This window comes from Dama dama, chromosome 12 (genome assembly GCF_033118175.1).
Source record: "Dama dama isolate Ldn47 chromosome 12, ASM3311817v1, whole genome shotgun sequence".
NCBI classification, from domain to species: Eukaryota; Metazoa; Chordata; class Mammalia; order Artiodactyla; family Cervidae; genus Dama; species Dama dama.
This window is the reverse complement of record NC_083692.1, coordinates 47,507,304-47,534,676: the sequence shown is the minus strand read 5'-3', so window position 1 is coordinate 47,534,676 and position 27,373 is coordinate 47,507,304. Positions and strand designations below refer to the sequence as shown.

At 36.2% G+C, this 27,373-nt stretch overlaps 2 protein-coding genes and 1 long non-coding RNA gene across 8 annotated transcripts in view; 2 read left to right on the top strand and 1 right to left on the bottom strand.

Moving 5' to 3' along the window:
• Window positions 1–1,636, top strand: part of CCPG1 (cell cycle progression 1) — a 38,591-nt gene extending 36,955 nt beyond the window's left edge. For 2 of the 3 annotated variants that reach the window (XM_061157199.1, XM_061157198.1), the window contains one exon: window positions 857–1,636. In XM_061157199.1, coding sequence (XP_061013182.1) covers window positions 857–1,046 — 190 coding nt within the window. In that variant the 3' untranslated portion in view covers window positions 1,047–1,636. The remainder of the gene's footprint in view (window positions 1–856) is intronic. The other variant, XM_061157200.1, reaches the window with a different exon arrangement.
• PIGB (phosphatidylinositol glycan anchor biosynthesis class B) lies at window positions 1,632–27,349 on the bottom strand. Of its 4 annotated transcripts, none has more exons than XM_061157201.1 (12): window positions 27,070–27,349; window positions 23,900–24,033; window positions 23,362–23,481; window positions 19,529–19,633; window positions 17,842–17,972; window positions 15,158–15,298; window positions 13,794–13,845; window positions 8,937–9,148; window positions 7,952–8,016; window positions 4,401–4,614; window positions 2,330–2,510; window positions 1,632–1,997 (listed from the first exon to the last, which is right to left on the bottom strand). In XM_061157201.1, exons 1-12 carry the CDS (start codon window positions 27,203–27,205, stop codon window positions 1,860–1,862), a joined length of 1,629 nt encoding a protein of 542 aa, XP_061013184.1. In that variant the 5' UTR covers window positions 27,206–27,349; the 3' UTR covers window positions 1,632–1,859. The 4 variants fall into 4 exon arrangements, with proteins under 4 accessions (XP_061013184.1, XP_061013188.1, XP_061013186.1 ...); XM_061157205.1 differs by having other exon boundaries at window positions 4,401–4,521; XM_061157203.1 differs by having other exon boundaries at window positions 8,937–9,103.
• On the top strand, window positions 15,210–23,325 carry LOC133066288 (uncharacterized). Its single transcript, XR_009695115.1, has 2 exons — window positions 15,210–15,315; window positions 22,831–23,325. It is a non-coding gene; the product is annotated as an uncharacterized LOC133066288 (long non-coding RNA).
• Window positions 27,350–27,373: the final 24 nt, after the last annotated feature.

The following is a 27,373-nucleotide window of genomic DNA, read 5'->3' as shown; positions in this document are numbered from 1 at the left end:
TCAACTATACTAAGGAATACCAGAAGGTTTTGGGTAAGGGGAGTTGAAAATGAGAATTGTATTTGGTATCTATTCACATATAAGTAGAGAGAATTAGTTGGCCATTGGTTATGTGACTCTGTCTCTAGCCCAGACTCTGTATATATAGATAGTTTAGGCTGGAGGTGTGTATCAGACTCCTGAGGAACACCAACATCTAAGGGGTTGTAGAGAAAGAAGGCTGAGAATGATGGGCAGAGAGTGGCATTGTGAAAATCAAAAATCATCTCAAGTAAAAGGAATAATGTTAAATGCTTCCCCCCCCCCCCCCAAAAAAAAAAGAATGGATATCTTGGTTGGGAATTGGATGGCCATGGAGTGTTTTGTTGAACTAGTGACAAAGGTGTGATTATGGAGATCAAGAACTACATGTAGATATTGTTTATAAGCCTTAGCTGTTAGAGCATGCATGTGCATGCAGAAAAGAGAGAGGGAGAGGGAGAGGGAGGGAGAGGAGATGTGTATGTATCCCTGCTGAGGGAGGAAGCCACTTGAGGAGGGGGAATTAATAGGAAAGGAGAAAAAATAATGGAAACACATCTCATTATTTTATTGTCACATTTCTATTTATCTTTTGAGTGTTTCCCCTCTTTGCCAGCACAGTTATGTTTGTCCATTTTTTCTTTCTGTAGGATAAAAGTATAAACTCACTGAAATCTTTTTCATATGGTTATACTAGGATTATATACTTCAGATTCATTTACTGTCCTTTTTCAGTGTTCAGATAATAGATTAATGGAGAAAAAACATTAAAATTGTTTCCTGTTTAAATAAATTTAACTCTAACCTGGATGAAAAATGTGTTTACTGCTTTCAGTCGACCAGATAAAAAGCAACGTATGGTAAATATTGAAAGCTCCAGGCATCGAAAACAAGAGCAGAAGCACCCTCAGCCACAACCTTATAAAAGGGAAGGTAAATGGCATAAATATGGTCGCACTAATGGAAGACATATGGCAAACCTTGAAATAGAATTGGGGCAGTTACCTTTTGATCCTAAATATTGACCATCACAACTAAGTTAAATTAGAAAACTGTAACAGAAACTTGGATGCTTTCTTTACTGTTTGGTGTTGAAACTAAGATGAAATTATCAAGATAACAATGTCTTTTTATCATTTCTAAGTATAGTTTGATGATTTTATATTATTAGTCAAGTATCGAGCAAAAGCTTACTAACTTGCATTTTCCTGTAGTTTAGCTTCGCTGAATATTTTTTTTGGCACTGGAAATGTTCAACTGTAGTTTTATTAAGGAAGCCAAGCATGCAACACATTTTGTGCATGAAATGAGACTTCCTTTCAGTGTATGAGCTTAAAGCAAGCTCAAATCATACATGACAAAGTGTAATTAACACTGATATTTGTGTTAAATTTCCAGTAGAGCTTGAAAAAAAAGTACATTGTGATGGAATTTCATCTTTAACATTTTATAACCTTACACTTGCTTCTTGTCTTTTTGTGGGTTCAAGAGCCCGTTGATTTGTGAAGAATTTGCTGCCTTCTTATGAACTTGATGACTTGTTCTCTTGTGAAATTTCTTGCACATCTGAATATTGTGGAAGAAACAATAAAACTACACCATGAGGAAAACTAAAGGTCTTTATTTAAAATCTGGCATTGCATTAATATATGATTTTATATTGTGATTTTCTCCCCATACATTTCCTCAGTAGTGCTATTTGGTAAAGCATTTCATAGTGGTTTTTGCAAGTTCCATGAGTTTTACCCAGTATTTAGTAGCATCTTTCAGCCACATCTGAATATTTCTGCTCAGCAATCTCTATTTCTCTGAGAAAGATCTAAACATAGTTCAGAATTTCATCTTTGGTTGAGTTTCCCTTTTAACTTCCGTTCATAGACATATATGTGACTTCCAGTTCGACTCTCCGGAAAGTGAGTGTGGAAGAAAACAGCAGTTCTCTCATAGTTGTTTGAAATTAGGAAAGGACTTATTTCCTAGAAGTAAATAAATGTTTTTAAGCAAATAAAAGCCACCTTTTGTTGAGTACTGTTTCATGAATTTAAGAATGACCTATTAGTTCTTCTGCAACTTTTTTCTTAATATAAAACAATGCAATTTCATAATAAAATGATTCATGGTAAGTAACATACATTCCTTGGTAGTTCTATAGAACTAGGGCTGACTTTGACTAGGGAAAAGATCAGTTAATAAAATATGTGTTGAAAGGGACCAATAAAATAAGTGATATTGTCTATTTATTTGAGTGTTTGCTAAACCTGAGGTAAAATAAAAATACTAAGTTATACCTTTTTTCATATTCCCTTACCTCCTCCAAGACGCTGAAGATGATCAAGTGAGTAGGCAGTGATGAATCATTTTGAAACTCCATATACAACCACTTTAAGGGATTTAGATAAAACATATCTGCTTCAACAAGATAATCAGTTTTTCCAGTCAGGTCTGGGGGACACTGGAGAAATCTCATTGGAAGCGGGTAGTGGACATGGCTATATAAAGAAAGTTATCATTATAGTTAGAAGAAGTTAAAAGAAAATTGTGACAGTTTTCAAATTACTCTTAAGATACATCATGTTCACATAACAAAATGTAAAATCTGAATCTAAACTGGGTTTCACTTAAGGTGAAGAGGCACATCTTTAATGCAGTTTTCTCAAAAAATGGAGACCAAGATTCTTATACAGTGTAGGTAGCATAACCTCAAGTCCAAACTAAAGAGTGAAACTCCCATGTGAAGGTGGGAGGTTGGTCCGCAGCTTGTGGGATTAAGTACTCTCTAACATTAGTATGTGTTCCAGGGATGCATAGGGGCTTTAGGACCAGGTATGTTACTTGTTAATAAGGGAGTAATATCTGGCAAGGTAGAAAACTGGTCATGAACCTGAAAAGATAAAGGATTCTTCATTCTTTTCTTCTTTCTGCTCTGAATTCTTAAGTGACAAGTTTTTCCTCTTTCTTTTGTTGTCCTTAAATATTTATATATAAATATGATTTAGTAAAAAGAACAACATGGGTTCATGGATCAAAGTCTGAATAAGTAATGGTTTTACTGTGGCATTGGAAGATAAGAGTGTATGTAGAAAAGGTGGATTAAGCAGTTACTTGGGACATGCAAAAAGTCATGTTTACAAACTTTGCCTCAGAAAAAAATATTTGATAGAGGTTTATTTTTATCTATGAAATGCATACAAAGTAAATTTACACAGGATGTTAATACTTGATGACTTTTACAATTTTGAGGATGGTCTTGCTTCAAGGGGAAAGCAGAAACAATTGAGAAAAGGCTGCCAGCCTTATATTTCAGAGGTAGGTATCAGACTCTGTGTGTGTGTGTGCGCGCGCACTCCATTGTGCATTGTTGGAAAAACCTAAGATGATAACTAGGTGAACTGTGCAAAGCATAAGATATCAGTCACTACAGCCATGTATGGGAGAGCATCATGGCACCTCTAGGATTCCTGTTCTCTGCAGTTATCACTACTGAGAATATAGGGAGAGTGAACATCCCTCTCTCAGCTTATGTAGAATGGGATTTTCAAGTTAAAGGGCTGTTTGGGGTCTTACATCCATCTAACTGGCTTTTGCTGGACAATCCCAATTTTCCAAATAGCCTATTAATGATTGGCGTTAATGATTCAGTTAAGCAGAGTATTCCAAAAGTGTTAAATTACTATAAAATGATACCAACTTTGATATTGACTGAATGTGCACATGGAAAATTAACTTCAGATTAACTATAGATAGGTAAAGGATTTTCTAAAGGAAAGCTGTTTTCTTTGTCCTTTTATCCTTATTAGGCAATTGGTGAAGTAATATAGCTCCCTGAAATACAAGCTTAGTGTCCATGATGTATTTTTAAATGCCCTGCATAATTAAGGCACTTTCACTATTATTTCCCAGAGACATACTTAATCCAAGCATTAGAATATCATCTAATTGAATTCCCTAACTTTTACATGCAAGACAGCTGATATCTAAAGAAATTAAAAACACTGGTTTAAGACCAGGACAACAGTCCCCATCAGTAAATCTGGGCTTGAATCCCGTGTTCTGAGATCATTTTAAAATGTAAATATAAGATGTGTCACAAAGATTTGTATTAAGATCAATGATACCTGAATTTTTTTTTTTTTTTTTTTTTACTAAGAGTACCTTTTAAAGGTAGTATAAAATACTGTATAGGTTTATTTGATCAGAGTATTTAAATGTAAGTTGTTTTGAATATTAAAGTTTGTTTAAAAGTGGTATATTTTCATTGACATAAACAGGAGTTTCAAATGCCTTATCATCATTTGACCAGTTAATTTAAATTTAGGAATCCTAAAGGAGTTTTAAAGTAGTTTTTATAGTCATAGCGTTCAGTGAACAGTTTTTATTACCTGTAATAAGGGGTAGAGTGACAGGGCATCATCATGAGTACTGAAGCTGAAGACACACTTGTATTGTTGTAAGAGAGTTCTTGAATATTAGTCATGACATCGAGAGTACCTCGTTGATGAACTAAACCAGTATAGAGGGCAAGGAGCATATTTGATAAAAACAGAAAACTTAGAGCTGGTTTCTTCCATATTTTCAAGTTGTTTAGTGAGTATCCTATATATAAAGATAGACACATTGAATGGTAACACTGGTAATTTTTTTTCTTATAGCTAAGTGAATATTAATTGCAAATATATTTATAATCTTTAATGGAAGTGTAGTACAAGCTGAAATGCTGTCATGGAAAAACATGAAATAAGCATTGGGTCATGTTTGTATTTCTCTTGACTATTCACTGTCATTGTCCAGTATCATCCAGGTCTTGACCTTTTTCTAGAAAAAGGAATTGACCTATAGCAGAAGGAGTATGGCTAGGGAGTCCAGATTTGAATTCTAGCTTTAGCATTAGTTTCCCCATCTGCAGCAGTACCTTTTTCAAATATTAGGGAAAATGTATGTACAGTGCCAGTCCTGGTACATAGTTGATAAATATATAGAACTTGCTTTTATTCCATTTACCTATCTCTTTAATTTCCCAAGCACTAGTGATAGATTGTGTACATGGAAGTCTCAGTAATTCTGGAGGAAATGTAACTATGTATTATTCTTAAAAAATATACCACTAGGCTCCTGGGAAATTTTCAGTGGTCAGTTTGTGAGTGGTGACATGGATCTCTTTCTGGAAGTAGATTTATGTTTGTTTTTTTCTTTCCCTATTGTGTTGGGCACTTTGGAGATGCTAAACAATTAAGAGGGTATAAGTGATGCCTCTGAGCATGGTAATGGGAGGGAGAGTAGGGGAACTAGTTCTGTAACACTGGTTATCTGACTTTTGAAACAGCACGAGTGAGTGTGGTTTTGCTAAAAAGATTAGCATATGGAAAAACAAAGTGGCCTAATCAGAGACAAGCAGGTCTGCAACGGCCACTGTAGTGAAAACATATTAAGCAGAAACCCAACCCAGAACTGGAAACATCTCAGATGACAGAAGTTCAGTCTAAGAATTTCAGCGTTATTAGACTAGCGACAGCTTTCTTTTACAGGTAAGGAAACTGAGGTACAAGGTTATGCAGTTCAAATAAGGATCAAAGCCAACATTCTGATCTAGAATTACGGTGTTTTGGGTAGGATTGGGGGAAGTTCAAATTAGGCAAGAGAAGTTACTGTAGATTGAAAAAAACAGCTGTAGTTATTTCTCTTCCTGTGTCCTGTCCCCACACTAGCCTGAAGTTTGTCATCTCTTAATCTAGCTTGGCTTTGTGACTTGGTTTGACTAAAAGAACGTGGTAGAAGTGGCAGTGTGCCGGTTCCACGCTGGGGCCTTCCTCGGATCCACGCCTACACCCAGCTTGCTCAGCACCAGAGAGCCTGCTGGAGAATGAGCACCCACAGAAGAACTGAGGTACCCTGACCAATAGCCAGCTGAATCCCAAGGATGTGACAGCCCAGCCTCGTTCAGCAGAGCTGCCGGCCTCCTCCGCAGCTGGTAATATTTGCATAAGTGAGCTCAGTGGAGAACCACCCACCTCAGCTGTCGATTTGTAAATAATAATTGTAAGCCACCAAGTGTTGAGGTGACTTGTTACACTGCAATTGCCAATAGAATTGTCATGTTTATATAAAATCAGGTTAAAATAGGTCACATAAGAATAGAGTAAAAACAGATTTGAGGTACAGTGCAACTCAAGATTTCAAGTGTCTAGAAAAGAAAACTGGGCCAGAAAACTGTGCCATTTAAAACATCTGGAACTCCAAAGAGACTTGTCTGAAATCATTCCTGAACTTGCAGACTTTGGTCTAGGTGAACTCACTACTTAACTGGTCGTCTTGTTGGAACTTGGCATAACAGTTCTAATTCTTAGTGGAAGTACAAGTCTCCAAGGAATCAGAACTTTTGGCTCATCCAGGAACCTTAGGTACATGTGTCTGAGGGAAAAGCTCACATCCTGTGAGAGGATCAGGGGTTTTTCTAGGTCTCTGTCCTTAAAGGATCTTTCTGAATGGACATAAGATGGAAGAAAGGCAGATTCCTTTCATTAGGTGTCTCTTCAACCCACACCAGCATTTTATCTCAGTGTTTGGGACTGGAAACAGTTTACCAAGACCCTCCCCCTTAAAGATTGACTCTCTTGGAATGGAAATGAGGATTTAGACAACTCAGTCTTTAAAACACTCTGTAAAGACACAGAGCAGAGAAATAGTATGCTGGGAAAACCAGATTATAAAAATGTAACCAAGTTCCTAAATTAACCAAACTAAACAAAATGTGCACAGAAATATTTGTCCTCCAGTAGTATCTGGCAGTGTTCACCTGGGTGAAAAGTAAAACAATTATAAGTAACTCAAGTAGTTGTTACAAAGAAAAAAAAACCCTAAATCTGAATAGTAATTTATGAACAGAATTGTTCTGTTAAATGGTCCCACTATTCTAAAGACTTGCCAAATAGCTCCTAGATGCTTATATTTTTGTGTCTGCATCTGTAGATGAAGTAAGTAAGACTATATAAAGATACTATATGACACTAACTTTGGTCTCAGTACTTTAGATATTTCAGATGTATAGACATGTATGTTTGTGTCTAAAGAGAATACATTAAGCTGAGATGTGGGAGATGATATTTATACTTGACCAAAGAAGGCTGCTTAACTCAATGAATTTGGAGGGGTTTTTTGTTTGTTTTTAAAGTAAAAAGTTTGGTACCATTAATGCCCTCATTTTTCTGAGCCTCCAGGTCCAATTTGATTATCATTTCTTCCTTCCTTAGTACAGTGATTTTTCTTTTTTAAGTGATGAATATTTGAAGCAAGCCAACAAATCATTCTGAATTAAACTTCAATAAAGTTTCAATTCGTAAATTTTCCACACCAACATAAAAATTCATATTTTCCAGAGCTTAGTGTAATATAAGACTTTAGAAGTCACATGTAAAAAACTTACTGCAAAGACCTAGTGGAGATATGGAGAAAGGTGGCAAATGAAACCAGAGGTGTGAATCACGTTAAAAACTGCATATCCGTTGGGACTGAGTCTTGAAGGGATAAATGTATATAAAGCATTAAAAACTAGTTTCAACATTAATTTTCCATTTGTGGAATGTAGAACTTGTAGTTTAACCATAAATTTAAATTAACTATTCTGAAATAGATGTATTACTTTTTAGTGAAAGTAACAGCCAGAAATACTACCATCAAAAGGTGCTATGGATGCTGGATCCTTATATTTTTATCTCACTTTACAGGACACAGGAAAAAGGACATTTAGGGAGGAAAAAGGATATTTTGGCTGCATAAAATAATAATAAGGGAAAGCTGCAGTAATATAATCAATTTGTAATTAAGGAGCAATCCTTACTTAGCCTAGTAGACAATAATCTTTTAGAGTTTAATAAGCATTGATTGTCCTTGGTTTCTTTATTATTGGTTTTTTTCTCTATTTTACAAAAATACTTACCACAGAACACCATACAAAATGGTAAAACTGGATAGATAAACCTGAATTCTTTGTGGCTCAACATGCTATAATAAAAAGATATTCAAAGAAAATATTATTTTCTCATATTAAATGATGGTTTAAGAAATTAATGTATTTAAAATGAATATAATTAACATCTGTTTTTATAATTATGAGACTGAATTTCATGCTTCAGGAATCAGTCTCATTATTTTTTGGTTATATGGTGGTGATGATGTGTTAAAAGTTATGCCAACAGTTGATGTCAATGTGAAATTCTAAAGAACAATTGCATACTAAAAAAAGGGATTTCTGTTACCAACCCAAGTAAGTTATATTACTCAAATTTCAAATAGAAATGCATATTTTCATTTAGAAATATATTACTTAAAATGTTGGCGGTTTCTGTTTTTTAAAAGCAAATACAATTTTCAACCTCTTAAAATTGAATGTAATCTTAGTAAGCAAACTATATGTATCAGAAGGGCTTCCCAGGTGGCTCAGACTGTAAAGAATCTGCCTGCAATGCAGGAGACTCGGGTTTGATCCCTGGGTTGGGAAGATCTGGAGAATGTATTAAAAGTACTCAGTTGGTCTGAGCATCAGCATTTGTTTGTTGTTGTTTAAACGCTAAGTCGTGTCCGAGTCTTTTCCACCCTCTGAATTCTAGTCCACTAGGCTCCTTTGTCCATGGGATTTCCCAGGCAAGAAGACTGGAGTGGGTTGCCATTTCTTTCTCCAAGGGATCTTCCCGAACCAGGGACTGAACCCACGTCTCCTGCGTTACAGGTGGATTCTTTACCACTGAGCCACCAGGGAAGTCCTGAGTACCAGCATAATCACTGCATTTTCAATCTGCTAAATAATCCCCACTAACAAATCATAAGAATTAATGAACCTGCAAAAGATAATTACCTTCCAAATAATTTATTTAATTTCTTGGTAATATTTAAAAAATGAACTATTTGAACAAATAAAACCTTACCTATAAACTAGCAGTGTCCATAGCACAGTCACCAAAAATATCCTGTACCTCTTTGGGGCTAGAAAGCAGCCATGAATAAAGAAGGGTAAGTGAGTACCCAGGACAGCTGGAAATCCTTGACTGAAGTACCAGTGCCATGGATGAGAACCATAAAATGATCCCAAATCCTGAAGCACATTGAATTTCAAAAAATTGTATTGAACCAGAGTCCACTGGGATAGTTGAAGGAAAAAGAGACAGAAATGTGTTAATGCCAAGTATGAATTTTGGGCATTGGGGAATTTGGCATAATCATGAAATTAAATCAGAATGAAGTCTGAACACTAGGTAGTAGTTTACATTGATAATTTTGAATATGCAATAATTCTTTTTTATACTGTTATGGTTTATAATAGTATACTGAATACAGTTCTATGTGCTATATAATAGAATCTTGTTCTTCCATTACCCATATAATAATTTGCATCTACTAATCATAAACTCCCAATCCAACCCTCCCTCCACCCCCTTCCCCTTGGCAACCACAAGTCTGTTCTCTTATGTCCCTGAGTCTGTTCCTGTTTCACAGATAGGTTCATCTGTGTCCTGTTTTAAAGATTCCACATATGAATGTTATCATATGGTATGTCTTTCTCTGACTGACTTCATTTAGTATGATCATCTCTAGTTGCATCCATGTTGCTGCACATGGCATTATTTCAGTCTTTTTTATGGCTGAGTAGTATTCCATTGTATGTTTATCCGTTTCTCTGTCAATGGATATTTACGTTGTCTCCATGTTTTGGCTATTGTGAATAATGCTGCTATGAACATAATGGTGCCAGTATCTTTTTAGATTTAAGTTTTGTCTGGATATGTGGAAAAAAATCCCAGGAGTGGGATTGCTGGATCACATGGTAATTCTGTTTTTCATTTTCTGAGGAAACTTCATACTGTTTTCCATAGTGGCTGTACTGTAAGCTTACATTTCCACCAAAGGTGCAAGAGGGTCCCCTTTTCTCCACATTCTCTCAAGCATTTGTTAATTGTAGCTTTTAATGATGGCCATTCTGACCAGTGTGAGCTGGTACCTCACTGTAGTTTTGATTTGCATTTTTGTAATAGTGATGATGAACATCTTTTCATGTACCTATTGGCCATTGTATTTCTTCTTTGGAGAAATGTCTGTTTAGGTTTTCTGCCCATTTTTCGATTGGGTTGTTTTTCTGTTGTTGAGTTAAATGAACTGTTGGCATATTCTGGAAATTAAGCCCTTGTTGTTTGTATCATTTGCAAATATTTTCTCCTGTTCTTTAAGTTGTCTTTTTGTTTCTTTTTTATGGTTTCTTTTGCTGTGCAAAATCTGTAAGTTTGATTAGGTTCCATTTGTTTATATATTTTTTTATATTTTCCTTTTTAAAAAAAATTTAATTTATTTTAATTAGAGGCTAATTGCTTTACAGTATTGTAGTGGTTTTTGCCATACATTGACATGAATCAGCCATGGGTGTACATGTGTTCCCCATCCCCATTTGTTTATATTTATTTTTATTTCCATTGCCTTGGGAGACTGACCTAAGAAAACATTGGCATGATTTATATCAGAATATTTTGCTTATGATCTCTTCTAGGAGTTTTATGGTGTCATGTCTATGTTTAAGTCTTTAAACAGCCATTTTGAGTTTATTTTTGTGTATGGTGAGACAGTGTGTTCTAACTTCGACTTACAGGTAACTGTCCAACTCTCCTATTACCAGTTGCTGAAGAGACGGTCTTTTTTCCATTGTATATTATTACTTCCTTTTTCAAAGATTAATTGACTGTAGGTGTGTGGGTTTATTTCTGGGCTCTCTATTCAGTTCCATTGATCCATATATCCATTTTTGTGCCAGTACCACGCTGATTTGTTGCTGTAACTTTGTAGTATTGTCTGAAGTCTGGGAGGGTTATGCCTCCTACTTTGTTCTTTTTCTGAAGGATTGCTTAGCAATTCAGGGTCTCTTATGGTTCCATATAAATTTCAGGATTGTTCTAGTTCTGCAAAAAATGTCATGAGTAATTTGATAGGAGCAGTCACATTAAATCTGTAGATTCTCTGGGTAGTATGGCCATTTTAACAATATAAATTCTTTCAATGCAAGTGCATGGGATATCTTTTCCATTTCTTTGAATCATCTTAAGTTTCCTTTATTAATGTTTTATAGTTCCCAGTATATAAGCCTTTCACCTCCTTGGTCAGGTTTAAGTATTTTATTTTGAGTGGTGTGATTTTGAAAGGTGTTTTTTTTTATATTCCCTTTCTGATATTTCATGGTTAGTGTAAAGAAATGCAAAGGATTTATGTATGTTAATTTTGTATCCTGCTGCCTTGCTGAGTTCATTTATCTGTTCTAGTAGTTTATGTGTGGAGTCTTCAGGGTTTTCTATAGATGGTATCATGTTATCTCCTATAATGACAATTTTGCCTCTTCCTTTCCACTTTGGATACCTTTTATTTCTTTTCTTATCTGACTGCTGTGGCTAGGACTTCCAGTACTATGTGAATAGAAGAGGTGAGAGTGGGCATCCTTATCTTCTTCCAGATTTTAGTGGGAAGGCTTTCAGCTTTTCGCCATTGAGTATTCTATTTCCTCTGGATTTGTCATGCATTTGTGCTCAGTCGCTCAAGTCAAGTCTGACTCTGCAACCCCATGGACTATAGCCCGCCACGCTCCTCGACCCATGGGATTTTCCCCAGGCAAGAATACTGGAGAGTTGCCATTTCTTCCTCCAAGGGGATCTTCCCAACCCAGGTATTGAACCCACGTCTCTTGTGTCTCCTGCATTGGCAGTCATATTCTTTACCATTGAGCCACTTGGGAAGCCCATGGGTTTGTCTTAAATAGCTTTTATTATCTTGAGATATGTTCCTTCTATGCCCACTTTGGCAAGAGTTTTTTTTTTATCATGAATGTTGAGTTATGGCAGATGCTTTTTCTGCATCTAATGAGATGATCATGTGGCTTCTGTCTTCTGTTTATGTGTTGTATCACACTGATTTGCCTATGCTGAACCATCCTTGTGAAGCTAGGATGAATCCCACTTGGTCGTGGTATACAATCTTTTCTATGTGTTTTTGGATTTGGTTTGCTAATATTTTGTTGAGAATTTTTGTATCAATATTCATCAAAAGTATTGGCCTGTAATTGTCTTTTTTGGTGATTATCTTTGTCTAGTTTTGCTTCATAGAATGTCTTTGGGAGTGATCCTGATCAGTATAAGGTCTTCTTCGCATGTTTGGTAGAATTTGCCTGTGAAGCCATCTGGTCCTGGACTTTTGTTTGTAGCGAGTTTGTAAAATTTTTTTTTTAAATTAAAATTTTATATTAATTAATTAAAATTAATTTTAATTCTATTTTAATTCTATTTCTTCTCTAGTGATTGAAAGAGCACAATTCAAGAAGTGAATCAATTTCTTCTTGATTCAGTTTTGGTGGACTGAATGTTTCTAGAAACTTGTCCATTTCTTCTAGGTTGTCAGATTTGTTGGCATATATTTGTTCATAGTATTATGTTGCTTTGTATTTATGCAGTATCAGTTGTTAATGTTTCCTTTTTCATTTCTTAATTTATTTGGGTCCTCTGTCTTTTCTTCTCGGTGAGCCTGGCCAGAGGTTTGTCAGTCTTGTTTATTACCCTTTCAGAGAACCAGCTCTTGGTTTTACTGATTTTTTTTCATCTCTTAATTTTCTCTCTCATCTTTATTATTCCCTTCCTTCTGCTGACTTCTGGTTTTGTTTTTCTTTTTCTAACTCTTTTAAGTGGTAAGTTTAGGTGGTTCATTTTAGATTTTTCTTGTTTTTTGGGGAAAGCCTGTATCACTGTGAACTTCTGTCTAAGAACTGCTTCTGCTGCATCCCATCAATTTTGTATGGTTCTCTTTTCATTGTCATTTATAGTAACAGTGAAATCATTAACTTTTTATAAGTATTAATGTGTTCTTTGTAAAACACTAGGTTTTTGAGATTCAAGAATATAATTGTTTATGCCCATTTTGACAGTGTAGCATGCAGACATAAAGAATCAATAAAAATAATTTTTATATGTGTTTGGTACCCATATTAAAAATTTTACTGTAGTACCACCTAATGGCATCACACATTACCTATTAAGATAAGCTCATTACCTATAAAGATAAGATAAAAACACTGCCCTTTGAATTACAGCATAAAGTAGGTAATAACAATAGCAGCTAACATTAAGTGCTCACTTTTGCCATGCAATGTTGTAAGCATTTTACATGTATTATCTCATTTAATCTTTCAACCTTAACAGACAAGTACCACAATTATTTCCAGATAAGGAAACGGGCAGGAATAACTGGTCCAAGGTCTTACATCTTAATACACTGGGCTTCAGACAGTAGCATCTGATTCCAGAACCTATAAGTGACTTAAAAACAGGCAACTAAAAAACAACCAGAGGCTATTACCAATTAGATTAAACCTATTACCATTATTATTAGATTAAACCAATACTAAATCTATTACCAATAAGATTAAACCAGATGCTTAAAGAATATTCTGGTTAATATGAATTCTGAATAAGTGAGGTTAACTAATATCGTTTAAAAGTTAACCTTTATTGTTACAAACCTGACAACAGTACTTTAAATGGACTCTTAGAACTTCAATTAATACACAATTCTGTTATATGGAAAGTACAGCAAAGTGAATCAAAGGCATATGCTACTAGCTTTTTTCTAATATATCCCATATCATTAAAAAAATGATTTGCCTATGTTTCCAGATACTCATGGATTAAAAAGTAAGGCTGAGTTTTTAGTGTAATAAATGACTATATTAAAGTAACTTTTTAAAAAAAGTTATTTTTACTTACTTGACCAAAAAAAATACGATCAATTATCAGAGACAAACTCAAAGTGACAAATCTGAAAAACAAAATAGAATGGTGACTAACATTTTTTTTTTTTTTGGGTGACTAACATTTTGAACCTACAGAAAATCCAGCAATGGTATATGACTTAGTGGCATATAGCATCAAAAGCCACTTTAAAAATGCTTCAAACATTTCTCCAGCTAAATACGGATTTACACGTTTTGAAAGATATTCATTGAGAAAAGCTGTATTTAAACTTTTTAAAAGTAATAAATTCTGTATTACCTATTGCTGCATAATGAATTACTGCCAAATGTTTTGGCAACCTAAAACTATGAACATTTATTATCTCACAGCTTCTGTGGGTCAAGAATCCAGGCACAGCTTAGCTGGGTATCTCTGACTCAGGATCTCGTAACTTGTTAGGATATTGACTGGGTCTGGAGTTTCAGCTGAAGGCTCTCATGAGTTTTCCCTACAGCATGCATTGTCACTTCTCAAGTTTCTCAAACATAAATTAATCATAGTTTTTAGCTGTCTCCCCCAACTGGAATGTATAATTCATGAAGGAATGCACTTTGTTTTGTTAAACTGCTGTATCTCTAGCATGTGGAACAGCACCTAGCACATATCAGTATTAAATATTTGCTGAATGAATGCTTTACAATCAAAACAGTGTTAATAAATCTGAGAAATGACAATAGTGGCAACTTAGCCACCATGTGGTTTTGTCCTTTTTTAATAGCTACCAAAAATAGCCTGTACAGAATGAATACTAATATATTTAGAAGATCACTGTTTTAAGAATCAAAGTGCATTAATTCCTTCAATGAATAATTTTGTATATTCCACTAGGTACGTGGTATAATTCTGATCCTAGGAGCTCAAAATACAGTTAGAGAACCTGGGTTTCAATCCCATTCTCATCACAGCAACCCAGTGACACTGGCTACTTTACTTTTTCATCTAGCCCTTCATTTTCTGTATCACAAAGTAAAAACACACCTACATTGCCTAGATCCAAGAATTGTGAAAATCAGGTAATATGTGAATATATACTGTATGTTTATTATAAAACCACATACAAATGTGAAGGAATCAAGTATCCTTAAAATACATTTGAAAACTATTTAAGAAATAAAGCATAGGAAAGTTTTTAATTTAGAAAAACTCCCAGGATCCTCATTTAAGCAAATTAAAATACTCAGAATCACAACTAAAAATATAAAATTGGAAATACTCTCTTTCCTTGGTCTGATAATTCTCAGTGATATTAGAAGATATACCTGACTAAAAAGATTTAAGATCTTGTTCATAATCTTTAATTTATTAAAATTAATATGATGGATTGTAGCCATACCTACCCTACAGGTAAAAACTGATGTAGAATAAGATCAAGCTTTCTCTGTTCTTGCCAGAAATGTCTGAACAGCAAAGGTATCCATGGAATAACAGCTGTGGGACGGATTATGAAGGCAAGTGCCACCAGGGATGAGTACTTCACACTATACGCAAGGAAAAGGTATTGTTAAGACAACTTGGAAATGAGTTCAGAGGTTATCTATTTACTCTGTGGTATTACTTTTTCTTTTTTTTTTAATTAGAGCATTTTCTTTTTGGTATAAATAGCTATCTGAACATGGGGAAGTTACCTAAACTTTCTGGTTCTTAATTTTTCTCATCCATAAAAAAGAGGTAATATGTAAGGTCTTTTCCAGCTTTACTTAATATTCTGGTATTTCCAAGTAAGAGGTTATTCTAATCTTAATGTTAGTTTTATTTACTGAGAGGTATATCAACTTTTAACCATAAAACTCTGTCAAATCCTTTTCTGGTGGAAGTGTCTCCTACCAAGATAAAAGACTGTCACACATTTTCTAAGGGGGGAAAAAAAAGCTCTTTTAAAGAAACATTGGGATTATTTAGGCAATGATGGGCTTCTGGGCACATGTGGTTTTGTTCAGAAAGTAGGCTTGTATAGTTTTGCCCTTCTGAAAGATACATATATCTACATATATGTAGATACATATGTAACTTATATAGATATACACCTGATTTTAAAAAGCTTACTGTAAAAATCTATATGATCATGGATAGAAATGTGGGTTTTTACTATTAGGACCTCTCAATAAATAGTTGAAGGAGAGCACCTAATAATCATTAAGACGACAGACAGTGGCAAAATGAAACAACTTTATGGTACTATGATATACCTATTAACTAATAAGTAACTATAAAGAAATTTCCAATGTTGGTGAAGATGTAAGAATAGGAATTTCAAGTTCAAATTCTTACGGACACCAGGTAAGTAGTAAAAATTTGCATGGTACCTCTAATAGTGTCATGAAGGAATCTTGGCCCAGAATGTTGCCAGGCCTTACATTTTTTCAAGATTTTAGGTAAGATCTGCCAATTTAAAAATTTTGCCAAGTAGTTAACGTAAAGAACAAAAACAAACACTGAGCAAGTGAAATAAAACACCTCTGGTTTGGTCTGAACTTTTCGTCAGCCTAATTGCAAATTCTGCCATAGTGAAACTACCTAGAGGATGCCCAAATGTATTAGTCCTACCTAACCTCACTCCAAATTTTCCAACTTGGATTTCTTACTCCTTTCTGAATATTTCTACATAACTCTTACTGGAATTTAAAATTAAAGCATATGAAATAAGCCCCACAACTTTCTCACAAACCTGTTTAGTGTCCCGTATTTAACAGTATCACTCATTTTCTCAGTCTTAAAAGTTTGGAGTCACCTTAAATCCCAGCTTTTCATCCCACACATCCACTTTCCTTCCCATTGCCATGATTTTCCATCAAGTCCTCACACTTGCCTAAAATCTTCTCATAGTTGTGTCACTTGTTTGGAATCTTTTCATAGTCATTATTTCTAACTTTGCATAAATATTTCTTAAGAATATCATTGTCACCATCAATACTTACTCAGCACTTACTGTGTAATAGGCCACACTGTCTATAGATTCTCATTTAATTCTTCAAAGTGGCTCTATTCTCATTTGATAGAAATTAGTGTTTAGACATCCTCATCTATAGGTAATGTAAGTGAATGCCTATTCTAGCAGTCAAGAGTCTTAATGTAGAAATGATCTTATTTGGTTTGATCCTCAACAACCTTGTATATAAGGAAGAATGGATACTAGCTTCTTAACTAGATTCCCAGATTTTCTAGCTTTCTCCCTTTTAGTATATCCTCAGTACTGCTACTAGGAGAGAATTATTTCTAAATCAGGTTTAACTGTGTCATGCTTCTCAAAGCTGCCGGTACCCTGCTACTCATAAAATCTGAATTCTGGAGAAGGGCAAAGTGCCTTGCTAGCCTCATTCCTCTCTTCTCCCACACATCCTATCACACATTAGCTCTTCCAGACAACCTGCCCAGAATACAGTGAAACTCTATTCTGATGTTCCTTTTTCTTAGTATTTTATACCAATTTATATGAACCCAAACCATGTCCATGTATTTTCTATTTGCCATCCAGGATCTACTCTCTATTCTTCACCTGCTCAGGGTGTAGGGAGAGTGACCTGTGTGGACTGTATCAATGGGCTGTCTTGCTCTTTGGCTTCTCAGCGTTGGTTAACTGGAGGGCAGAAGAGTCAGTGTATGTTATTCACCCTGCTCTTTCCTTGCTATGGATAAAGGCTGGCTGTACCCCTCTCTTGTTGGGGTCCTCTAAAATAGTTCTAGGGATTTCAGTAACAGTTTCCTCTCCTTACTCCCTGAGGCCAAAGGATAACAGAAACTTCCTGTGTGACTAGCCCTCAGGTACTATGGTATCCCCTTACTAGCTTTTCTAAACATTGTTTATACCTTTGTAAACAGTCCTTTTATTAAACTCTCTTTGGTTATCTAGTTTGAGTATCTCTTTTTCCAGCTGTAATAAATATATCAACTCTGAATTTGTGGTTCTGATAGCCTTCATGAATATTGGGGGAGTCCACTGGATATTGCAATATATTGATAATTTAAGATTTTTCAAACCATGCTTCAGAGTTTTGTACATAATTGTAACAGTACTGTAACTCACCTGTTCATAGACTTTGAACCTTCCAAAGGATAGTAGAAAAGAGCAATTATAGTGAGAACAGTTTCCATGGTGTTTGTAAGAGTTCTGGTACAGCAATACCACGTGAACCAAGAGCATAACTGGCAAAAAAACTAAGAACAATTACAAGCAAATATATATGGAGTGGGAAATGGAAAAGCTTAGTATTAATCTTCTAAGGAAAATAGCAGGCCCAAACATTGTTTTTAAGAAGTTATATCAAACACATGTCTATGATAATCAGATCTATATTTGTCAAAGTTAAGTTTATTCTGTTAGGTACATTTTTGTGGCATTTCATTTGATTTAAATCTCACTTCACACTTATAAAAGATTTAAAAAAATACAGATTCCTTGACAGAGTTTAAAGACGACTGAAATTCATAGCTACAGTTTTATAATAGGTATTACTCAAATTGTCTTATATTACTGACAAGTATTTTATTGATATTTTTATTGACCTTGGTTTGGAATGCTGTCCTATTTCCTGGAAATTGAAGACAACACACACACACAAAGTGACTTATCAGGAAAAAGCATTAAATTTTAATTTGGAAATTGACTAAATTAATAAGCCACTTTTTGGTAGAACATGCAAACCAGAAGCATCATTGTCTGCAAAACAAATGCCTTTAAAAGAAACTTACTGGTTGCTTCAGGGATGTCAAAACATGTCATACCAGCTTCCTATCTCTTCCAATACAGACTTTAAAATATGTTCCCGATTAACTTCTTTTTGTGAAGTTAAAGGCTCTTCCTGAACTAGAAGATCTTAGTGCTGCCACTTTGGAGGAAGGATTTTAAAGGCATTGTGTCTTTGCTGTTTTAGGTTCAGCCTTGGGCAGTGTATATAAGCACAAATTAAAGAGACTGACTTAATCCTTGAAGGACTCGATTGCTAAAGTAATCTGTCTTTAATGCAAATCAACACACTACCTGCAGAAATGTCGTACTAATAATTAAGTTAATGTTAATAAATTAACACTAAATTATATTTCAGAAATGTGTTGGTAAATTGGTTACCTGGAATTTGAAACATATTTGCCAACAGAAATATAAAAAAGGTAATAAGATTTCTAAGTTGGCTTGTATAAGCTTACTTAATTTGATAACGCTTTAGGTTTAACTGGGAAAATCCATTCAGGATTTGAATAGGAGATTGAGAATCTCCTCACTGTGAAATAAGTGAAATGACAAAAGGTAGTCTTCTGTACCTTTTCCATTATTTTAGCCAAAAGTGAAAGAGTGCATCAGTGAGAAGAGAATTCTCAGGCCTGAGTTGCAGGTAGTTGGAGGAACAGTGAAAGGACTGTAAACAGCTGAGGTAATCTGTGGTAGGCAATAGTTTAGAACTGTTCCTACTGAATATTATGGCAAGTGAGACGAGGACTCAGCCCTGAGTCATGGTGCTTCCCAAGGCTCTGTCCTAGGCTTCGGCCTCTCTAGGGTTGGAGGGCACCAATGGTTTCTGCCACGTAGGACTCATTCAGGAGGAGACAGCATGTCCACTTGGATCTTACTGTTCTGAATTATGGAAGTGCCTTTTAAAAGTTGTACAAGTTATCTTCTTAAACTGCCTTGGGAAATCAGCCATGTCGACTGCCCTGTTTATGTGCTTCATGCTCACAGGAATGAAGGAAATAGATGTTCTAACGTGTTTTAGACTTACCACCCATTGTGCTACTTGCTGATTTTCTAGTTGCTTCATTAATGAGTAAAGCCTCAAGTCTGCTATAGCAGACAGAAGTGCTTGGGCAAGTCTAGGAATCCAAATCTTCATTAGTTAAAAAAAAAAAAAAGATATTAAAAACATCTGGTTAGTTCACACTTTAAAACCATAAGAAATCAACAAGCTTATCCAACATTGATTAAAAGCCATTCTTAGTTTTAAAAAAAGATGTATTATTCTATTCTTCTGCAAAAATACCTGTTTTTCTACAAAAAAACCATTAATTTTCATGGAAATACCAAAGGGTAGTTTTATGTTTCCCATTCTCTCTGTAATATATGTTTTATAATACTACTAATTTTAAGTAGCCAGCAGCCCATTTCATTGTGTGAAGGCTCTATTTTAGAAGTACATTTAGTTGTTTTCATTAGCATAACAATAGGTAATTTTTAATGAAATATTTACAATACTGTGGGCTAAGTATCATACTAAGTACTTCATGTATATCAGCTCATTCAGTCCTTCTATCAGTCTATGAGACAGGATTATAAATGAGAAAACAGGGACAGAGAGGTAAGTAATTTCCCCAAAACTGCAGAGCTAACTTAATTACAGTTAATTATTCTACATTATACATTAATACCTTTGAGTTTTAAAATGGGTCACAGTTATCATTAACAAACTAAACACTTGCTAGTAGATCACAATTTTAGTTTATTCAAAAGATGTGTTTCTAAAAATTTACATGTACATATGTATTTTATTGCATCAAACTTCACTAATTTTACATTATAATTAGAGCTGCTTTACTTTCAGTTGTCAGTGGTTTCTAACACTTTAGCTTTATGTCCTTTATCAGGACTCTGTAAATATGTTTATAAATCATAACAGTACATTGTACTTCATAATTCCACTTAAACTGTGCCCGTAAAATACAATAAAAGGCACTTCTGTACTCACCTTCTGTTTGCCCTGCAAAAGAATCTATAAGCCTCCTCCTCACTTCCCAGGTCTGCAAATACTTCATGTGAAAAGTTAATTTCGCTACAAACTTCATATGAGCTGAGTGTTAAGGTAGATACTAAAATACTAAAAAGAATTCTTGTGCACTGAGAGAAGTATAGTTATTTATGAACCTAATGAGCCACTATATTCTGAGCTACTTGCCCTAGCTTTCAATATTTTGTTCAGTTTCAAGACCCACATTTTAAGGTTAGACATTAATAAATTACAAGATGATTATGAGATTTTAAGACTGGAGATGTTTATCCTGGATAAATAGGACTTTTTGAAGTGTTATGTAAAAATCTTGAATTTAAAAGAAGGTAGATTTTAGCTGAACACGAAAATAAATGGAGTTGTAAACTTCCAGTTGTTAGCAGTCTCTCCAGACTTTATCATAATTTTCCAGGTTATAATAAGGCCCTGACAAGAATTAAAAGAGTTACACATGGCTGCTGGAGAATAAAAACTAGTGCGATGGAGTAAAGAGAAGATGGAAAGTGCCAGGAGTGAACCCTGAAGATTAGGCCTTTGTTGGCAGCTTACCATTCTATATTCCTGTTCTTTAAGATCGTGACCCTTCCTTTCCTGAAGCTCCAGGAGCCAGATACCTGTGGACCATCTTCTGACTGATCAAAACCCCCATTGTGGTACGCCCCCACCCACACAGGTCATCTTCTTATCCCTCTTTCTTCTCACAATATTCCAAGCCAGTGCTCTCCAGTATAAATACAATGTGAGCCACATACTGAATTTTAAATTTTATAGTAGTCAAAAAGTGAAAAATGTCGAAACAGGTAAAATGAGCCTCAATACTTTTATTTAACTTATATCTAAAATATTTCAACATTTAATCAATGTAAAAATTACAGAAATATTTTACATTCTTCTTTTGCTCTAGTTCTTTGACATTTGGTATGGATTTTACACTAAGAGCACATCTCAATTCGGACTAGCCACATTTCTAGCATTTCCAGGCTTGAGTAGCCACATGTGGCTGGTGGCTTCTGTATTGAACAGCAGAGCTCTAAGCCATCCTTAATTCGGTCCACATACCTTATGGAGTTTAAAGAGAAGTTATCTGGAAAGAGCACTGGGGTGTGAATAAGTAGACGGAGGATCTGGTTTTAGCTGTTAGCATGCAGTGACTTTGGTCTGTTTCATCACGTCTCTGACCCCTTCTGGTTTCAAAATTACTTAAGTTATTTAAAATCTATTTTAAAATAATCAAGATGAGAGTATGATGACTGACAGCATCATAATGGTTCTCTGTTCAAGTTATATCTTGAAGACTCCTTCATTCATAATCTAACCTATTTCTGGGATATTATTTACATTTGCCTAGGCAAATATTAATATCCTCATATCTAGAAGCTAGTGGATAGTCATGAGAGATGAAAAAACAATTCACAGTTCCTAACTTCCACATGTGTTAATGGGAGAAATAACTCCTACTGCTCTCAATTTTCCTTCCCTGTGATATTCTCAAATGAAGCATCAATTTCACCAATATGGTCTTTGTTTTTCACTAGTGGGTAATTAGGTATCATTGTAAAGGGGAGGGTACAATACAGCCTTTAAAAAAAAAACAACAAAAAACTAAACAAAACTCCACAACCTTAGTGTCTTTCCAGGCCTCAAAAAACCCTTCAGGATTTGGGCCACTTCCCTAACAGAAAATGGGGAAGGCCCAAACTGTTGAGTCCAACTTGATGATAGCTTAAAGGATGTTGATAATGAGGTTAGAAAAACTTCTGCACCATTAGTTCTTCTTTTGTATCTTTTCCTGGCAACTGACCCTAGAAATTCATTATCTAGGAATTACAACCCTGCTCATTCTTGATGGCTAATTACTACATAGCATAATGACTGTACATATCAATATATTTTTGTCAAGTTAATTTTCCTATTTTTTATTTTCAACACTAAATCCTGAGTAGGTTTATATGTATTTAGTTTTCATAGGCTCACATAACATGGTCTTCTGTTTACAAGTTAAAAAATAAGATATAACACTTTAAGTGATGCTTTTATGAAGGAAATTTACTTTTAAAGTACAAATAATATATAGTTATTCTGAACATCTGTATTTCTTAATAGAATTTCTCACAGCAGAACACTTTAATGCTTAATGTTTTTAGCACATACCGAACACTTACACATCACCGTGTGTCTTTGAACCCTGGGCTTCCCAGATACGGTCAGAGTTCAGCAACAGTAGTCTTTTAAAAACAAACTTCCATAAATAATTAATTAATTATCATTATTTGCCAACAAAAGTCTGCCTATGGTTTTTCCAGTAGTCATGTATGGATGTGAGAGTTGGACTATAAAGAAAGCTCAGCACAGAAGAATTGATGCTTTTGAACTGTCGTGTTGGAGAAGACTCTTGAGAATCCCTTGGACTGCAAGGAGATCCAACCAGTCCATCCTAAAGGAGATTAGTCCTGGGTGTTCACTGGAGGGACTGATGTTGAAGCTGAAACTCCCAACACTTTGGCCACCTGATGCGGAGAGCTGACTCATTGGAAAAGACCCTGATGCTGGGAAAGACTGAAGGCGGGAGGAGAAGGGGACGACAGAGGATGAGATGGTTGGATGGCATCACCAACACAATGGATGTGGGTTTGGGTGGATTCCGGGAGTTGGTGATGGACAGGGAGGCCTCGCGTGCTGTGGTTCATGGCGTCGCAAAGAGTCAGACACGACTGAGCGACTGAACTGAACTGAATTATCATTAATATTTAATAATAATTAATTAATATACATTAACCTTAAAAAAAGGATGAAATCTGTTAATGACTATTTTGATTACCTTTATTTAAACTTACCAGCAAGTGAACACTATCTTTCCCCAAAAGATGCAGAATCTTGTAAATGCTTGCAAAGATTAAGGGGTAAGTATAACCCCTCAATCTTTCTGTCCATTCCCAGGTCAAATAACCATAATTAGTAATATTAAGGACTAATGTTAAGTAGCATTGAAACAAAACCTCTTTTCATTTCTACATATAAAACTTATTTTTCAGCAAAGAATCTTAAATAAAAACAAAGTATTTTACATAGGGTATTGGAAATAAAAATGTAGCTGGCTGACTAAATTTCTTCAAAGCAGGAATTTTTTTTTTTACTTCATTTATATCCTCCATGTTACTGAGCACTGTGGGAATATATGCCAAAGGCTTAGTACATTAACACCAAAGAAAGATACAGAAGAGATATTAGTCTAAAATAATGGCACACTTTTATAGGTTAAAATTACTTGGAAAAAATATGGAAAATTGATTGAAAACATGTCATAGAGCTGACACAGTTTCTGAGATAAATACACATTTCTAGTCCAGGAATAGAAAACTACAAAGGATATTTGAAAACCATATGATGTGCAACTTCAAGAGACTGCCAGTATTCATCTGGAACAAAACTTGTCTGGACTAAAAAGCAGTTACATATTCGTAATGCTATGATAAACAAGACGAGATAAATGTTTTCACCAAGAAGATCTGAAAAAAATGAACAAACAGGTAATTGCAGCACAAGAGTCAGGAAACTTCCACTTGGAGAACTAAAATCTGCTCTGCTTGGCCCCTTGCTCAAGCTCTTAAGTGCAGTGATGAGCTCCAGCCTCTCCACACTGCTCAGAAGCAGACCTGGGTGGAAGGTTAGACAAAGCGCCATAGCCTCATCAGTGGGGGATTACCACTCCTTTCATTTAACAAATCAAATATTAAGATACATTTTGAAAAAGAGATTGGGTTAACTAAGGCCTTAAGCTAATATGTGTGTATATAATGAAAGAAACCAGCTAACAAATTACTAACTTAGGAAGCATCATTTTGTATATGTGCATATGAGTGAGTGGAGAGTGAAATCACTCAGTCGTGTCCGACTCTTTGCGACCCTGTGGATTGTAGCCTACCGGGCTCCTCCGTCCATGGGATTCTCCAGGCAAGAATACTGGAGCGGGTTGCCATTTCCACGGGATCTTCCCGACCCAGGGATTGAATCCAGGTCTCCCGCATTGGAGGTATATGCTTTAACCTCTGAGCCACCAGGGAAGCCCATATGTGCATATACTGGCATATAAAATGGTCCTTTGTACACTTTCAAATAGTCCTTATTGATGCTTTTGTATGCTAGGCACTGCATTCATTCCTTTACATGCACTATGTCATTTAGTCCTCATTGCTATGGGGAAAGTGTCATTAGCTTATTTTATATGAGAAAACTGAGGCTCAGAAGTTAAACTGCCTTCTCCCAAGTCAGAAAGGTTGTAAATAAACAGGATTCAAAACCAGGTCTGTATGTTGACTCTAGTCCTGCTCTTAATCACAGATGGACAGCTTATACACTAAATATTTTTTAAATGTGAATTTAGTTGCCAACATTTAAAAATCAGATTTTATGTTAACATCTGTACTGTAGCATATCAAAACTCCTTAAGATCTGGCAACAGAGCTCAACTGGGAAACAGCTGGCTGGTACTGAAAGATAGGGTCCTTTGACTTCTTTCTTGTATTTAGCCTTGCCTCTTCTGTCTCCTGACGACTTGAGTTTGCAGCCTGCCTCTGATCCTCTGTGAGTCTTTTACTATCATTCTGGGTTCCTGCACTTTCATTCTTTATTCTTCAGGAACATTTCCTTTTTTTTTAATTGGAGGGTAATTAAAATATTGTGATGGTTTTGCCATGCATCAACATAAACTGGCCACAGGTTTACATGTGTCCTCTCCCTCCCCAACCCCCTCCCCACCCCATCCCTCCAGGTTGTCACAGAGTGCTGCCTTTGAGTGCCCCATGTCATACTCTGACTTCTATTGGCTATTATTTGACATAGGTAATATATATGTCTCAATGCTATTCTCTCAAATCACCCAACCCTCTCCTCTGAGTCCAAAAAGTCTGTTTTTTATGTCTGTGTCTACTTTGGTTTCCTGCACATTGGTACCATCTTTCTAGATTCCATTGTCCAGTTGTCAACATACACATGCACTAATATATGATATTTGTCTTTCATACTTCCCTCTGTAGGACAGGTTCTAGGTTCATCCACCTCATTAGAACTGACTCAAATGCATTCCTTTTTATAGCTGAGTAATATTCCATTGTGTACATGTACTATTTTCCGATGGACATCTAGGTTGCTTCCATGTCCTAGCTATTGTAAATAGTGCAGCAATGAACACTGGGGTACTTTTTCAATTCAAGACAACGTGTATTTTTCAATTCTGGTTTCCTCAGAGTATATGCCCAGCAGTGGGATTTCTGGGTCGTATGGTAGTTTTATCCCTAGTTTTTTAAGGAATCTCCACACTGTTCTCCATAGTGGTGGTATCAGTTTGCATTCCCACCAACAGTGCAAGAGGGTTCCCTTTTCTTCACAACCTCTCCAGCATTTATTGTTTGTAAACTTTTTGATGATGGCCATTCTGACTGGTGTGCGATGATACCTCATTTGCATTTTTTGATTTGCATTTCTCTAAAGAGCAATGTTCTGCATCTTTTCAGGTGTTTCTTAGCTATCTGTATGTCTTCTTTGGAGAAATGTATGTTCATGTCTTCTGCCCACTTTTTGATTGGGTTGTTTGTTTTTCTGGTATTGAGCTCCCTGGGCTACTTATATATTTTGAAGATTCTTTGTTTCATTTGTTATTTTCTCCCATTCTGAGTGTTGTCTTTTCACCTTGCTTATACTTTTCTTAGTAGTGCAAAAGCTTTTAATTAGGTCCCACTGGTTTATTTTTGTTTTTATTTCCATTACACTAGGAGGTGGATCATAGAGGATCCTGCTGTGATTTAGGTCAGAGAATGCAGGAACACATTTTAAGTGTTCTCAACTGGTGCATTCAACGCCACATAGTGCCCCTTCTGAACTTTAATCTTTCAGAAACAAACCTCCCTACTGGACTGTATCTGCTGTCCGAAAACCCTGTGTTCTCTCCTTTTCTCCTCTTTACTTTGTGGCCTAAGGCAGAAGAAACTGTACTCATAACTGGCCCTTAAACAAGAGCCTTTGACACATACAAGGCACGCAATATATAATGAATGAATGAGGAACCTATCTACATAATAAATACCCCCTCCGACAGATCAGAATCCCACTTGCTGGGGTGATGTTTCTCCTGTCAGGGTGACAACGAGACCTAAGAGAAGGCGGAGGGGCCAGCAGGAAAAAGCAATGTGGCGGGTGTCAGACCTGGTTCCACTCCAGCAATCAGCCCTCCGTAGATACGAAACTTTGGGAACACTGGGTCAGGGTGGCCACTCCCTCGCTGACTTGGGATGGCCACATTATGCTTATTCACTTCACATGGCTGCGGAAAGCTGGCACAAAACAATACAGAATACAGTGCCCTGCAAGAGACGGGGGTTCCAGAATCCCATCTCCAGCGCAACGCGATTTCTTGGCACACCATCCGCCGCACCCTTCCCCCCCCCCCCCCCCCCAACTCCTGGCTCCCCAGTAGATGGAGCCCTCGTTCAGGGTCGCCGATTTCCCACCACCACTACCCAGCTCGGCGTCCACACCCCCTCACTCACCGCCGCAGCGCCCGGTGTTCCTCTGCGGGCTGAGATACAAGGTGGACTTTCTCGTTCGCAGCTTCGTCTTCTCATGGGAGCGGTTCTGGAGACCGCGGAAAAAGAGGCCGCCGCCTCCCCTGTCGTCTCGCTCCATTCTGCATCAGCTGTGAGGTCCACTGGGGACCGCCAGCAGCCAACGTCACCAGCAATGGATGGCTGAAGCGGCGCGCGTTGCTCTTCCGCCCACTAAGTTTGGCTTTTGCAAGCTGCCGTCGCCGGCAGGTGTGGAGATAGCCGGGAAAAGGCCTCTTCGTCCCGCCCA